Genomic DNA, 15,683 nt, shown 5'->3' with positions numbered 1-15,683 from the left:
ATTATTATTATTATTATATATTTTTTTAGTACTATCTACTTTGGTTTGTTGGTTGTGGTTGGGTTTAATTCTACTCTACCCTAGCTTAGCTTGTTTGGGACTACCGTGATTTTTTTTTTTTTTTTTATAATGAATAAAAGTTAAAACGGTGTTTAGCACTTGATTAATTCATTCAACAAAGGAAAAGGGACACTTCATAATGACTTGAAATATAATTAAGGACTTGAGATACATTTAATTTGAGGCGCTTTGTTGAAAAAACCAAAAATTTAATGGGTACTTGAATATTTGCATATAGATTGTCATGTAAGCAAGAAATTTGAAAGAGCGTGTCTATGATACTATGTACATTACAAATTAGTTCGTAATACAGATCAATATTTATTTTTCAAATCCTTACAGTCAAATCTTTCAATATGATTCTCATGTGAATATATACTTGCAAATTAAATTTTGTATTTAAAAAGAATACCAATTTTTTTTATTGGTATCCAACAAATATATATATATATATTTTCATAAAGTTTGTATGAAACCGTAAATTTAGTAAATTTTTTAGATAAGTTAAAAATCACTTTTTTTTTATAGTAAGTTTTGTCTAAATAATATAAAATTCCGTACACATTATTATGGAAAATAAAGGTAGCCTACATTAGCTTAAAAAAAAAAATATCTTAACTCACGGACGCCAAGATAAAATTTTAATTCTGTTAAATGTTACCTACATTAATTTATAAACTCCACATCTATCTCTATATCCTATTATATTGTATAGATCCGCGCACAATTAATTAAATAATCAACAAAATGTTAATGAAATATTTCATTTTTTAATATAGTGGACTAGTCAATGGTCGGAAAAAAAATGGCTCTGTTTAATATTATATTATTGAATTTCTTTCTATTTTCATTTTTCATCATTAAAAGCAATTATAAATTAATGTCCTCTACCAACCGCAATTAGCACCGTTCTAATTTTTCTATTAATTAGCATCCTTTCATCCGTATTATATTAATGTCCCTCCATTAAAAATATTAAAAGCTATGTCTACTTACCATTTGCTTAGTCATTTACCACCCACCTAAGACAATTAATGAAAACAAATAAATAAATAAATAATAAATGCAAAAATTTTAAATAATGATAAAAAGGCAACCCAACCCATCAATATTCCATCTCTGTTTAAAATAATAATAATAATAAATAATTACTGACATAAATATTAATTAATTCTCAACTTTATTAAATAAATATTTAGTGCCCTATCATCCTATTCATAATTTATAATAAAATATTCTAATAAGAACCCTCAATAATTTCTCATTCCTGTTTCTTTCCTTCCACCACCAAAAAAATTAGGAAAGAAAAAATAACTCTGTTCTCTCTTTCTCTCTCCCTTCTCTTCTCTTCTCTCAAGTGATTCAATTTTCTTCATTTCTGTGACTCTGTCAATTTTAATATCTCTCTACACTCCACTCCAGGTTCTCAGCTTAGCTCTCTCTCTCTCTCTCTCTCTCTCTCTCTGTCTTTCATGGCGGATACAAACAGCACCACCGCAGAACCTACCACCACCACCACTACCACCACACCTCCAAACCCATCAACAAACGACCATGCTGACGTGTCCTCTTCAGGTCCAGCTCCGGTCAGCAATCATTCCTCTGACTCACAAGTAGACCCTAACACTGCCATCACAACCACCACCACCACCACCACCACCGCGACGAACTCCATAACAGTGGGACCAGCCACCACTGCCGCCTCTCCTTTCTCGTCTTCACTTCCTTCCTTGATTAAGAAGAAAAAGAGGGGGAGACCAAGGAAGTACGGACCTGATGGGAGGCCACGTCAGCCTGCACCACTACGAGCCACCCCCATCTCGGCTGCTGAGGCGGCGGAGCCTTATACTCCGGCGACGTCAGTAGGGGCCGCGATGAGGCGAGCCGGGTCGGGCGCCCGACCCGTTGTCGGGTTTGTCAGCAAACCCTCTTCTCAACATCACTTCGGGTTTGGATCTGCCACACCCGTTAACAATTCGCCAGGTACCATTTTGAAACGCTTTAAAAGTCTGTGTTTTGTCTTGAGGTTGTTTTGCAAATCTCACCTTACTTTTGACGGTATTTGCAAAGTACACCTTTACTATTAAATGTTGACCATTGTGGTTCTTTTCTCCAATCAACCCCAAGTGTTGTGTGATTTGCAAAATATAGCTTGAATCTCTTTTATTTATTTGCAAAATTGTCCTTCTATTACTCTAAACTTTTTCATTGGTCCTTGTCATTTCTCATGATAGGTGTAGGTGATATGGTGTCATGTGCTGCTGGTGCAAATTTTACACCGCATGTAATTAGTGTTGCTCCTGGTGAGGTATGTGTCTACTCTGATTAACTGATTTAAACATAGAAGAAATCACAATAAATAATAAAACAGAATGAAATTCAAATACACAAGTTTAAACAAGCTTGAAGTACTTTTTGTTTATTTATTTATTTACTCAATTGCCTTTCTAATCATATGATTGCGTGTTTTTTAATTTAGGATGTGACAATGAAAATAATATCATTTTCGCAACAAGGGCCAAAGGCCATTTGCGTCTTATCTGCTAATGGTGTAATTTCGAATGTCACGCTCCGCCAGCCAGATTCACTAGGGGGTACGCTGACTTATGAGGTTTGTACCAAATTCTCATTTTTTTAACATGTGGATTCACATTTTTTAATCCTGAATTTGTCTCGAAAGACATGAACAATATAGAAGAAAGGATTCATGTTGGACAACTCGTAATGTGATGTCAAAAATAATAAATAATTTTCACTGATTACAATTATTTAATTTTTCACTTGTACGAGTCATTGCATTATATTGTGCTTGCTGCTGACACACACACACACACACACACACCCAACTGTAAAATACCGGTGATGTTAAATTACACCTTCAGGAACATTTTGTTATCATGAGTACCCGTAAAATTGTGCTTTCTGGATTGTTTGATTTTGCCATATAATAACTGGATTTTGATGTACAGGGCCGGTTTGAGCTTCTCTCTTTGTCGGGTTCATTTATGCCAACCGAAAATTGTGGTACAAGAAGTAGGTCAGGTGGTATGAGTGTGTCTTTGGCAAGTCCTGATGGCCGTGTAGTAGGTGGGGGAGTTGCCGGGCTTCTAGTTGCTGCAAGTCCAGTTCAGGTAATAAATATCCTCCATATACATGCAAATGGTTATAATATCTCCCACAGTTCTCCAAAGTTCCTTGTAAATTTATTTTTATTGAAATTTTCGTCTCATTGTTTAATTTACTTTTAAACCTTCCAGTTTGTTAAAATTTCAAGGAAAGGTGCATGGTTTTGTTTTTTTAAGTTTGTCTCACCTTTTGCTTTAACAATGCAAAGTTGGTAAAATATAGTAGGGTTATTAGCTTTTATGTGAAAATCTTTCAGAGTATAACTGATCTTTTTCTATATACGGGGATTTTGTGTCATATCGCAAAAAGTATTTGCGTAATTAGATTTATATTTATATATATATATTTTTAAATTTTTTTAATAACGTTGCTTACTATTATAACATTCGAGCCAATTGATGCATTAAAAAAAGGTTTGCTTTTTAAGTATACAAAATTATGACATTTCATTTGCATATATTATATTTTGCTAATGCACAACACCATGACATAACCATTTAGCTTGTATAAGTCTAAAATATCGTCTGTAACAGGTTGTAGTAGGAAGTTGGATGCCGGGTTTACAAATAGAACAAAAAACAAAGAAACCTAGACCTGTTGTAGTCGAAGCTACACCAGTGTCGGCCGCACCTACAATTCCATTCACAATTACCTCTGGAGATGCGGATGAATCATATGTAAGTGAACATGCTCGCAACTCAAGTGCACCCAAAGTTACCATCACGTCATCTGCTGCTTTTAGAGTGGAGAACTTGTAGAGGATAATATTTATAAATAAATAACATGTAACCCCCTTTTTTCGATTATCACGAGTTATTCGTCAGTTATACAGTTAGAAATTTATATTATGTTGTAGAGAGTAGTAGATGGCCTTGCATTTTGATGCTACTAGTTTCTCCTTTCTTTTGTTGTATTTTAGTATTTTTTTTAGATATTACAAGGGCTGTAGGCATCCCTTTGATATATCATCTCTTTGTTACTTATTCAGCATTAGAACCTTGAGAAAAGCATTTTAGTATAACATATTCGGATCTACAGTAAAACAAATTCTTTTCTTTTGAGGATTCCTTGTGTTTTCACTGTGAATGAAATAGAAGCTCTCGAAACCGGATTTTTTACAAGCACTCGAGCAGCCGTCGAAGGACATTTACTGTGGTGAAATAGGTATTGGAAATTCTGTTTCTGAAATATATTCATGGCCCCACAGAATTTAGTTTATTTGAAATTGTGCTACTACATTTTTATTAGAATCTTGCTTTTATTTTAATAGTAATATATATGAATAAACAGTGAGGCTGTGGTAGTATGCATAGTGCACATTGGTCTGTACTTTGAATCTATATCTTTGTTTATGAAATTCAAATAGTCGATCTGAAATGTTCGACATCAACATATAAAAATGTACTTGTAGATCAAATTTTACATTTTTTAAAAAGGTTGAAAATCACTTGATTTAAAGATTTTAGACAATTCAAAAGTAGTGATTTCTACTATCTAAAAAAATGAAAAAAATCACTAAATATATTTTTATATGAAGATAAAGTTGAATGGTTCAAAATTTCAAATTGACTATTTGGATTTTGAAAATAAAGATTAACGTTAATCCAAAATTAAGATTGATGTGGTATGCATACTAGCATAGCCACACTCTCTGTGTTACGAGCAAGGAGTTGCTACTATGTAAATTAGACAAATTTGTAGAATATGTACTCCATAAGAAAAATCTATATTTCTGAATTTAATCTTATGGGTAATTTCGTCGTGTTTTAATAACAGTATTAGCCATTTTGTTTATTTTGACCGTGTTATTACTTGGCAAAAGGGCAATTTCTTCTCTCTACTTTTCTCGAGTCTTAAACTTAATAAGAGCAAACAATTTCATACATGAGAAACTTCGCTTCTCTACAGGGGAAAGTAGAAAATTAAAACAAAGTAAGAAACAAGAGAAAGCAAAAGGAGACCTTGGAAATATACAGGAAATTTCCTGGTATCTGGATTTGGTCTTCCAGAAACAGCGATGACTGAAGTGCCATCGCTCTCGTTGTTTCGTGAACCTAAATTTGTGGGGGCTGTTTTAAGATTAGATTATACGAGGTAGGTTAGGTACGTAGATAAAGGTTTTTATATGAAGATTTGAAATTTTTTTACATAAGCTATGAAGTTGTGAGGTAGAAATGTAGGGGTTCAGATCAAGGCACCTGAACACGTACTCCAGGTTAGATCCGAGCCATTCAACATGAATTTGCACGAATCTAAATGTGGATCTCTATATTTCAAATAGAACTATAATTATATATAAACACTTCAAATTTTATAATTTGAACATATCGTGCTGTACTCTTAATTTTAGAATTTAATGTTAACTTTAAAAGTTAATTTGCATGAAAGTAAATTGAAAAAGTCAAATTCTAAAAATATATATATAAATCGATTAATTAAAATTTTCCATCACAGAGATGAATAATTATAAAGATCGCAAAAAAATAATTTAGAAAAATATAACCTCCTCCTTTGTATTTATGGTGTATATTAGGAGAGAGGAAAGAGAGTAAAAAATAGAAGGTAAATGTGGGTTTCACAATAATATTTTATTAATAAATTTCAAAAAGAAATATTTTGTTTGATATTTTTTTAAATTTTCTATAGCAAATACTAATAAATGGGAGAAATGATAGGCAAGAAAAGTTACTACAACTTCATATATATGCTATAAAATCTGACAATTACAGTAAAATCGGTGACAATAAAAAATGTCTAATAAAAACGAAAAAGAAAAAATAATTAGTTAATTACACCCCCATCCTAAAATTACAATTTAATATATATGTAATTATATAATTATTTTACAATTTAATATGATAAAGATGCTCTACCTAGCGAGAATTTCTTCATCTCTCTATTGTTAGCCAATTGGCTGCCACATGTCACCTTTCTATTGGTTGAGACCTAAGAATCCACGTCATATGATTAAAAGGTCAATTCCGTTCCAACCAAAACAAGAAAAAGATTTTTTAATAAAAATCGTACGCATGATGACCTAAATAACCTAAACAAAATAATTATTTTATAATATTTTGTTACATAAATATTGTTTCCTTAATATACATTTATATGACAGCAATTGTTAATTGTTAAGAAACAATAGTTAAAAAACTAATTTTGCTACTCGAGTAATAATAATATTTTTTAATTATGATCATTTGACTAGTTGTAAATATAGTTTTTTATCAGTAAAATTATTAACATACATTTAAAGTCACTAATTTAATTCCTTTCAAATATCTTGTATCACTTCTTTTTCCTAATGACTTAACCGAGACGAGAAATATTTTTCTGATTTTATTATCGGTAGGATAAAAGAATAATAAAATTAATTCATACCTTTTTTTCCAACAATTTTTTGTTTAATATCAGAATCGTTGGATTATTCTGAAATATCATTTTTAAAGGAAAAAAAAAACAGCATTCTCATAGTCATAATACAGAATTACAGATATTAACCGCTAAATTATTTAGTATTAAATGAAACTAGGTGCGTTGTTGCGGCTCCGCCGCAACTATTTTTTTTTTTTGTATGTTGGCATACATGGGTGAAATTAAGCGATAATTCAAAACAACAATTGAAAATGATTGTTAGTTGTTTGTTGAAACAACAATTGAAAAGAAGATCGAAAGATAAATGATACAACTTTATTGTAATAAATGTTAGTTTAATTCCAAACCAATCTATACACAGTTATCTGCCAGCAGCACAGACAGATAAGCTTGAAAATATTTGCTTATAATTCATGCCAGAGGCAAAAGAAACTTATTAAAGACTATAAATGCAAATCTGAGGAAAAAGATAAATGACCAGCTGGGTACCAAAAACTAAACAATAGACTTTACTGGTCTCACTGCAGAACCTAGAGTCAGTAAATTGTCTTTGCTTTGAAGCCCTTCGGAGGTGGCCCCCCACCTTGGAAGACAGTTTAAATCATAATATTAATATATTTCATACCAATTAGACGATGTTGAAAATAAGAAATAATTTGTAAATAACACTATCGAAATGTGAGCTTACTGGAGCTATGTGTGGTACTCCCCCTTTGGCAGAATTTTTTCTTCTTGGACATGCTTATAATCTCATCTGGAATTACAAAAGAAAGTGAAAAATAAGTATGTAAAAATTGAAATCAATCAGAAAGTGTGAATCTAGGCAATCTCCTGATTCTTCCCACAGTTGCATTGTACACATGCCTCCAATATAATCTTCCGTCTAGTATAGAAGTCTTCTCCTGGACAAATAAGCTTAAACTCTTTTCGAAATCTTCACAGAGACTGCAAAGTCGTGAGCGGGGCTCAAATATAAGGTCAAACTCACTGTGTCATTGAAATCCAATTCAGTCAGAATTCTGAAAAAAAGAGAGAAATAAAGCCTAAATAGAGGAAGTAGAAAATACAGTCAGAATGTCAGATGGTAGTAGTTTGAACTTTGAAGGCAGCGGAGTGCAGCTGTTTAGAGCGCTCGCTCCTTATGGTACTTGGAGTATTTAGAAAAGATTAGTGAGAAAAAGTGTACCAAGAGTCATGACCATTTTTTTTCTCAGTAAGAGTAATATCAACTGTAGGTGGTTTAGTAGCCATCTATACAAGAAGAACAGTAAACAAATTAATTAAAATTCAAGGAAAACAAACTAATGAAATCTGTCGATATAAATAATACTTGTTACTGTCAGGGGCATAGATATTAAATTAAGCATATTTTTTATGTAGAGGACAATTGGAAGGTTCTGTACCATTATACCCTCATCAGCATAAGCTCCACTTAGATCAGAAGTACCATCTGTTGGTCATCGATTATTGGTAATTCATATTTAGAGGCAATATCAAAGTTGTGCGAGTCATGTGCATGCCTAGAGGTGCAAACGGGTCAATATCCATCAGGATCCGTATCCAAAAATTAGATGCGGATATTCTATATCTGAATATCCGTGCGAATACGGATATGGATATTGTTTTGGATTTTAATTATTCGTATCCGAATAGTAGATATATACCATATAGTTTAATATATATTATTGAAATATTTATGTATATATCTACGGATATCCAATATCCGATCCATCTCCGTTTGTATCCGTCTAATATCCAATCCATATCCGTATCCAAAAATCAAAAGTGGATACGGATATGGTTTTACCACTATCCGATCGTTTGCACCCCTACATGTGCTGGTACTGCCATTATTGGTCCTGTACCATAACTGCAATTTCAATAATATTCAACAAAGGTCATAAAAATAGAAAATTATAAGCATAACAATTAACGCAAGGTCAGTTGGTAATTTATTAGTCGTTAAATATTCATAGATTAATGACAAAAGGCGGGAACGATATGCGTTGTCAGAACTATTACCACCACATGTCACGACAATTTACACACACACATATCAATGAAGAAATTAACGTGCCCATCAAGAAAGGTAAAATTACTTGGTGAACCTCTTCTTCATATTTGTAAATTTGATAGTAGCAAATATAGGAAGATAACCTAGCTACAAAATAATTTCAATCAGCTGATATAGGATGACAATGAAAACTATACAATAATAATGAAGAAAGCAGGTTGGCACAATTTATGGTCAGATGTGGAACATGACAAATGAAAAATTTACAATAAATAAAAAATCCACAAATAAGGATGAAGGTTAATAGAAATAGAGCAACAGAGAGAGAGAGAGAGAGAGAGAGAGGAGTTCAAATCGCCACCACACCCCACACGAGCTGTGCAAACAAAGGTGAAATTGAGAAGGTGTGGGATGTAATATATGTGTCAAAATTTTGAAGGGCAAAGTGAAACTGGGGAAGCATTAGATTTTATAAATATACTAATTTCCATAAGTAGAAAATCGGTGCATTAACAAAACATATGAAATAAAGCTTATACTGGAAAATTCAATAAAAAATCTACATTCCAAAATATATTAGTATGATTTTCCTTATCTCAATTAGAATGTAAACCAAAGAAGGGTACTTTAGTCATTTAAATGATGAAAAGGGAAAAATGTAACATGATAATTATTAGCATGTCTTGATGGGGCTATCAGATGCTTATTACTTGCAGAGACAAACATAACTCCTAGATAAATTTCAGGGGTGTGCATATTTTTATATACCAAAACATCTAAGTTAACAAAAAAAGGTATCATTGAAATAAAATTAAAAAAATAGGTTCGAAAATTTACCTGCCAGCACCTGCCAGCCTCGTGGTCCCTCAAGTCTGTCTTTTATTGCGTGAAAAATCTTCAAGCCATTAGCTGCCACCAGCTCGATAACCAATTATGAGTTCCCGTCAAATCTACATAACATAAATATACTTTGTTGTTGGCAAGAACATGGATTTACGTTGGTATTGCAATAATTGGTACTGGCTTTACGCATTTAAGATTAATTTAAGAAACAAATGAAAAATGCACAATTATATATAGCAAAATTTTCAAATTTAGTGGATTTTATTTCAGTGTGTGATGTTATCCCAGCAGGGTTTGTTAATTGTTATACTTGTCAGTTCAGGTGCTAGCTTTTGGATTGTTGTCCTATTATTTTATTCTTTGTATTACAAGCCTGAAGACAGTACACTACCCTACCCAATCCTGCCTCTCCCAAATTCTCAAACTCTATGATCCAACTATTGATGAAATTAGAACCCAGGTCTTCACTCTCAGGACAATGCCATTGCAATTAAGCATGTCGGAGAACTATAATTAAGCATCACAACTCAAATTTGCAGTATCCCCTTTCATTTTTTTTGGTGACTTCTATTTTTTTTGAATCTTTCATGTAGCAATCTTTCCAACGGCGAGAAATTTACCTTAGTACCAGTGGACAAGGCGGCCTTCTTCGTTCGCCAATCGCAACAGTAAGTTTCACTTCTCCTTTTGTATTTGTTGCTCTAGAGTTTTCTTATTTTCTACCTCCACTTGCATAAACTACAGGGGCAAAAAAATTGCGACAAATTGAAAAATCGCACAAATTTTCCAATTGCACAATAGAAAAGACACAATTCATGAAAAATAAGTTGGATTAATGAGAAAGAAAGAGAAAAGGAAGTATAGAAATGAAATTTGAGATTTGAGATATCTTTGCAGCTCAAAGTACTTATAAGAGAAGGAAATGCGAAAAACAACACAAAAGGAATAATGAAATTAAAAGAGAAGGAAATTCAGCTGACTCCATACTGTGCAACTGTTTTCATGTCTTCAAAGGATCTGACAATGCTTCCTTTTGTGAATTTTGGATAAATAACCTTACTCTTCAAGGAAACCACAGAAACTTGTCAATTTAGAATGACCAATATGACAACACTACATGACCCATCACTGCAAATAGAGGTAATAATGGAATTGTAACCATTATGTTGGTAACATAGCATATTTCTATGTTTCAGGTTAATAAATGTAGGAATGATTACACAGTTCGAACACTCAGTTTATGGAGGGCATAACAGTAAACATATGAGCTATCATTACTGAGGGTCAAACAGATTGAAGAACTGCATAGCATATGTGGAAGGGGGAGAAGGAAGATATCATTGTGGTTGTGTAAGCGCGTGCATAGCAAGGTCGATTGCAATATAACAAAACTATAATCAAAATTAATGTTAACTATTTCCCTCATTGTAAACCCAACCAGTAAAATTAAAACTGATAATGCAGCAGCAGCTTAATTTTAAGACAATAGCAGGGAAGATTACAATTGAGTAAGCAGAAAATATAGAACATGTAAATGGGGAAATAAAATTCTTTCTACGCTATAGGGGACAAAATGAAGTCAACTCAATGTTTTATATTTTTGTAGACCAATTTGGCAAAACCTTTAGGAAATCTCCAAAATTGACCTCGTCAGGTGGAACAAAATCTATTAAACTTAATTTTTTTAAATTTATTTGAGCCCAAATTAGACTAAACATTTAAATACCCTGTTATCCCCAAAATGAGACGGAGCTTCTTTCGCAAAAACCTTTAGGAAATCCCCAAAATTGACGAGGAACAAAATCTATTAAACTTAATTTTTTACATTTATTTGAGCCCAAATTAGACTAAACATTGTTAAATACTCTGTTATCCCCAAAATGAAATGGAGCTTCGTTCACAACTTTCTTACCTTGTGCTTATTCGTCGCTCTTTCTCTTCTTCTTCACACTGTTAGCCCGTACCACAGGATCGACGCTATCTCCATGTTCTCGGGTGCTGCCAGTAGCTTATCGACATCTCCGGTAGCTATTCTTTCACAAATAGGTCTAAAACAACCAACAATTGGAATTGTGTATTCGGGTTGGAGAAATGGATCAGCTTAAGCTTCCCCCAAAATCATCCAATAATATGAATTAATATCTTAGAGCAGTAGTTTAGGCGGTGAAGGAATGGGAATAGAATGGTCTAGGAAGGTTTTTGGTGGTGAGATGAGGAACAGGTGTCAAGAGATAGAAAAGAGGGAGCAACACGTAGCAAAATATTCACACAAAAAAATAGTTTTTTTTTTTTTACAAATGATGACGAGAGGTGACGGAAGGTTAAAACTATCTAATACATTGATGTTCTATCGGAAGGTAATGAATGGGGGTGTTACTGTTCATTGCTGACGTAACATCCCATTCAACTTTTATAGTATATAATTTGCTGGAGACCGAATCGTCTGCTCCCCGGGGGGCAGGAATTTCCTGCCCCCAGAGTCTCTGCGGGTGGGATCCCATTTAAAAACAGTAACAAAAATTAAACCCTTAAACAGTAATGGTCCCACCCCAGTCCCACTGCGCAGAGACTCTGGGGACAGGAAATTCCTGCCCCCGGGGGGCAGAGGATTTGATTTCAATTTGCTGATGGTATTGGTAAATCCGGGATAATTTTCTTTTCAATCTGTGTAAATTGCCGAGAAGCTTCCAGGCTATTACCAAGAAATAGAGAGAGCCTTCGAGCAGCGGATCTTGTCCAATTGGAGTTACTCAGACTAGACAAACACCTCATGGCGGTTTAATCTGAACCTTCAATAATCCTGACTTGATTCTCAAGAATAGAATCGACTTGTGGTGTAGGAAATTTCATACATCCTAAATTGCAGATACACAGAAAGGTTTCCTCTATAAACTCGTGATGTTTTGTTATTTATCCAAAACTAATATTCAATTCAATCGTCTCTTTCCTGTGACTCGCTCTGGTCGCCCCTCTTTGGAAGCATTTACATTCGCCCCTTTGAAAAAAAGCGAAAACCTAACCCTAGAGAAAAATCGAAACAATGGCGTTTTTCTCCTCTCAGGGCTTTCAATTCGGTTCCAACTACAACCATGAGACGATCAAGAACATGAGCCAGATATCTCCGAGGGTGCAGAACCATCTGAAACTGGTAATTTACTTGCTCGATTTCTAATGCTTCGTCGATTTCTTTTCGTGATTTTTCAGGAATTTGTATTAATTAACTTGTGTACTCTCCAAATTAGTCTTTAGACCTCAATTTCATCAGGTTTGTGGAGTTAATCATTATTAGGTTTTCTGTTAGATGCCTGGGATCTTATAGGATCATAGTTTTTTGAGGAATTTAACACTTTTATTCAGTCTAAAGTTTATTCCATTCTTTTTCACTTTAGTTCATGTGTACTAAAATGATAATGGCTGGTTTGATCATAGTTGAATTGTTGATGCCCTACAAATATTAATAAAAATTGTAGTTAACATTCCTCATTCCTCATTCCTGGATGGTTGGATGTCTAATTATTTTCTGAAAGAATAGTAATAAGTGGAGGGTCAAATTGGACAAGATCTGAGAATAGGTCTCGGCATGCTCTGACCTGGACAATGAACGGATACTTTCAATTAAAATATGTCATCAGTAACTTCAGTTGAAATAATACGTTAATAATTTCAATTGAAATTTGTCATCAATAATTTTAGTTCATATATGTTGTCAGCAATTTATAACTATTTGGTTAATAATAAAAAATTGCTGATGGTATGAGTTTAATTTTATTCCTTTCTTCTATTACTGGTAAAAAAAAATCTGGGGTATTTTTCTTTTCAAAATTGTGTAAATATCCGATAAGCTTCCGGAGAATTCCGTAGAAATACAGAGAGCCTTCCAGCTGCAGATCTTGTCCAATATACCACCATTTTTCGTCATAATTATCATATCTTCATTTTGTACTATCAGAGGCTATATCCATAAAATTGTTTAATTTAGGTTCTTTTAATAGAAGTTTCATACTTCCTATATAGTACTCCGGATATCCCGAGTTCTTAGGGCTGAGCATGAAATGATTAATCTACTGATTGAATATTATTGAGAACAATATTTTTTTTCAGGAGCACTACAAAAAGATTTATTGTTTCAAAATGATTTTTTACTTTTTTGATGCATTAGTGAATTAATTTGATCTTTATTTATAACAAACTGAAGAATTCGATATAATTAAAATGAAATGTTTATTTCAGGTGTACTTGACACTGTGCTGTGCATTGGCATCATCGGCTGTGGGTGCTTATCTACACGTTATGTTAAATATTGGGGGTTTGTTGACGTTTATTGGTGGCATTTTGGCCATTGGATGGCTCTTCTCGGTGCCCATTTTGGAAGAGGTACATATTTTGTGGCTGAAATAGTGGGCATAGGCCTATCTTTACATTTGTTATTTCTTCTTTAATTTGATTAATTTGATTGTGTGTTAAGTTTTTGACTTTGTTTCCATTGAACAGAGGAAAAGGTTCGGTATATTGATGGGTGGTGCACTCTTACAAGGTGCAACTATCGGGCCTATTGTCAAGACTGTAGTTGACTTTGACCCAAGGTATAAATAATTTCCATTGGTGGCATTTTCATTGAATGATACTTAAATATAGGTATTTGGAAAGGTGTTAGTAAATAATATTTTTCTTTCTGGTTTTACTTTAATTTCTTGGTTTGTTGGGTGCTTGGTTGACACAATATTGTGAAATCTATGGCTATTTTCGACCCAGTTACAACTTAGTGCTAATTTAATACATTTTTAAAAACTTGTAGCATACTGGTGTCTGCATTTGTGGGGACCGCACTTGCATTTGGCTGTTTCTCTGCAGCCGCAATGGTAGCTAGACGTCGGGAATTTCTTTACCTTGGTGGGATTCTCTCCTCTGGATTTTCCCTCCTCCTCTTGTTCCAGTTCGGTTCTTCCCTGTTTGGTTTCTCTGCCACTTCTTTCAAAATTGAGGTAATTATTCAATTTCTACCCTCGTCTCCTTTTCTAGCCAGTGGAGAAACTGTGTCCTGCCAATTAACAGGATTTATACGGATCAGAGTAGTTACTGTATTTTAGGATGAATATTATTATTTTGTTTCTTTGTTAATTCACTTCTGGTTTATTTTTGGTGACAGTTGTACTATGGATTGGTGCTATTCATGGGGTACATTATATTTGACACACAAGATATTATCGAGAGGGCCCACAATGGAGATGGAGATTACATCAAGCATGCTCTCACTCTCTTTACCGACTTCATTGCTGTGCTTGTTCGCATCCTTATCATTATGGTAAGATTTTTACAATTCATCTGCCCCGCATGCATTTGCATTTATTTGCGATGAATATATCTATAAATGTTATTTGCAACTTTTATATACACATAAAAGCATGTGTTTCAATAGTTGTTGTGTATGATTTCTCTCATATACGCTGATGTGAATTTTTCTTTTTTTGGGGTCAATATTCAGGTTAAAAATGCATCTGACAAGGAGGAAAAGAAGAAGAAGAGGAGATCTTAAATGTCCTCACTGCCTGAAAATGCAGCGAAAATGCATCTGGGGAAATATGGGAATTGTTGAAAATATATTGCAGTGTCACTTTTTGTAAATCTCACTAAACAATCTTGTCTTGAGTGGAAGTAGCATAGTTTTTTTACATTTATTGACTGTTTTTTTGGCTTTTCTCATAAACTGACCTGGAGCTTTTCTTTGTGATATGTAATAAGTTTGTAAAACATCGGCCTTGTGAAATATATGCGGTGTCCAATGTTTTTCATGAAGCATTATGATGTGGAAATTTTAATAATATATCCATCAGACATGATTTTGACTGCTCATCAAGTCCGCAACTCTTTACTAAAATTCATCATATGCTAAATATTTTGCTAACACAATCCTGGCCCCAATCAATGTCTGTATTCTGATGTTCTGAATACCGAAATAAATATGTAACAATCAAAGTGCGGTCCCAAAATTTTCATTATGTAAGAGATGCAAGAACATAGTAAAATTTGTAACAAAACAACCTGATTTGCGTCAAAAAAATTTCGTACGAATTTCAATGCATATAGGATGGTTTAGGTTATATTTTGAATAAAATTGTTCAAAATCTTTTGAACAAAATCTATATACTCTTTATATCCGAACTCTTCCATTTAGTTTTGTCAACTGAGGAAATCTTACTATTTTGTACGAGCCAACTTCACAGCCAATTTCTGGCTGTGCATTCGAGAATCCCAAATTGGTTTGCAA

The 15,683-nt window shown here is 33.5% G+C and overlaps 2 protein-coding genes across 2 annotated transcripts; both read left to right on the top strand.

Moving 5' to 3' along the window:
* The first annotated feature begins 1,380 nt into the window (after nt 1–1,380).
* Nucleotides 1,381–4,227, top strand: LOC144572749 (AT-hook motif nuclear-localized protein 7-like). Its single transcript, XM_078322422.1, has 5 exons — nt 1,381–2,043; nt 2,295–2,368; nt 2,540–2,671; nt 3,030–3,191; nt 3,720–4,227. The coding sequence occupies exons 1-5, from the start codon at nt 1,533–1,535 to the stop codon at nt 3,942–3,944; spliced, it is 1,104 nt and encodes a 367-aa protein (XP_078178548.1). The 5' UTR covers nt 1,381–1,532; the 3' UTR covers nt 3,945–4,227.
* Nucleotides 4,228–12,333: 8,106 nt separating this feature from the next.
* LOC144572425 (bax inhibitor 1-like) lies at nt 12,334–15,214 on the top strand. Its single transcript, XM_078322010.1, has 6 exons — nt 12,334–12,566; nt 13,649–13,792; nt 13,910–14,001; nt 14,214–14,400; nt 14,565–14,720; nt 14,901–15,214. Exons 1-6 carry the CDS (start codon nt 12,459–12,461, stop codon nt 14,949–14,951), a joined length of 738 nt encoding a protein of 245 aa, XP_078178136.1. The 5' UTR covers nt 12,334–12,458; the 3' UTR covers nt 14,952–15,214.
* The last annotated feature ends 469 nt before the right edge of the window (nt 15,215–15,683 follow it).

Source organism: Carex rostrata, chromosome 20 (assembly GCF_964058835.1).
Source record: "Carex rostrata chromosome 20, lpCarRost1.2, whole genome shotgun sequence".
Taxonomy (NCBI): domain Eukaryota; kingdom Viridiplantae; phylum Streptophyta; class Magnoliopsida; order Poales; family Cyperaceae; genus Carex; species Carex rostrata.
This window is presented reverse-complemented; position numbering and strand designations above follow the sequence as displayed.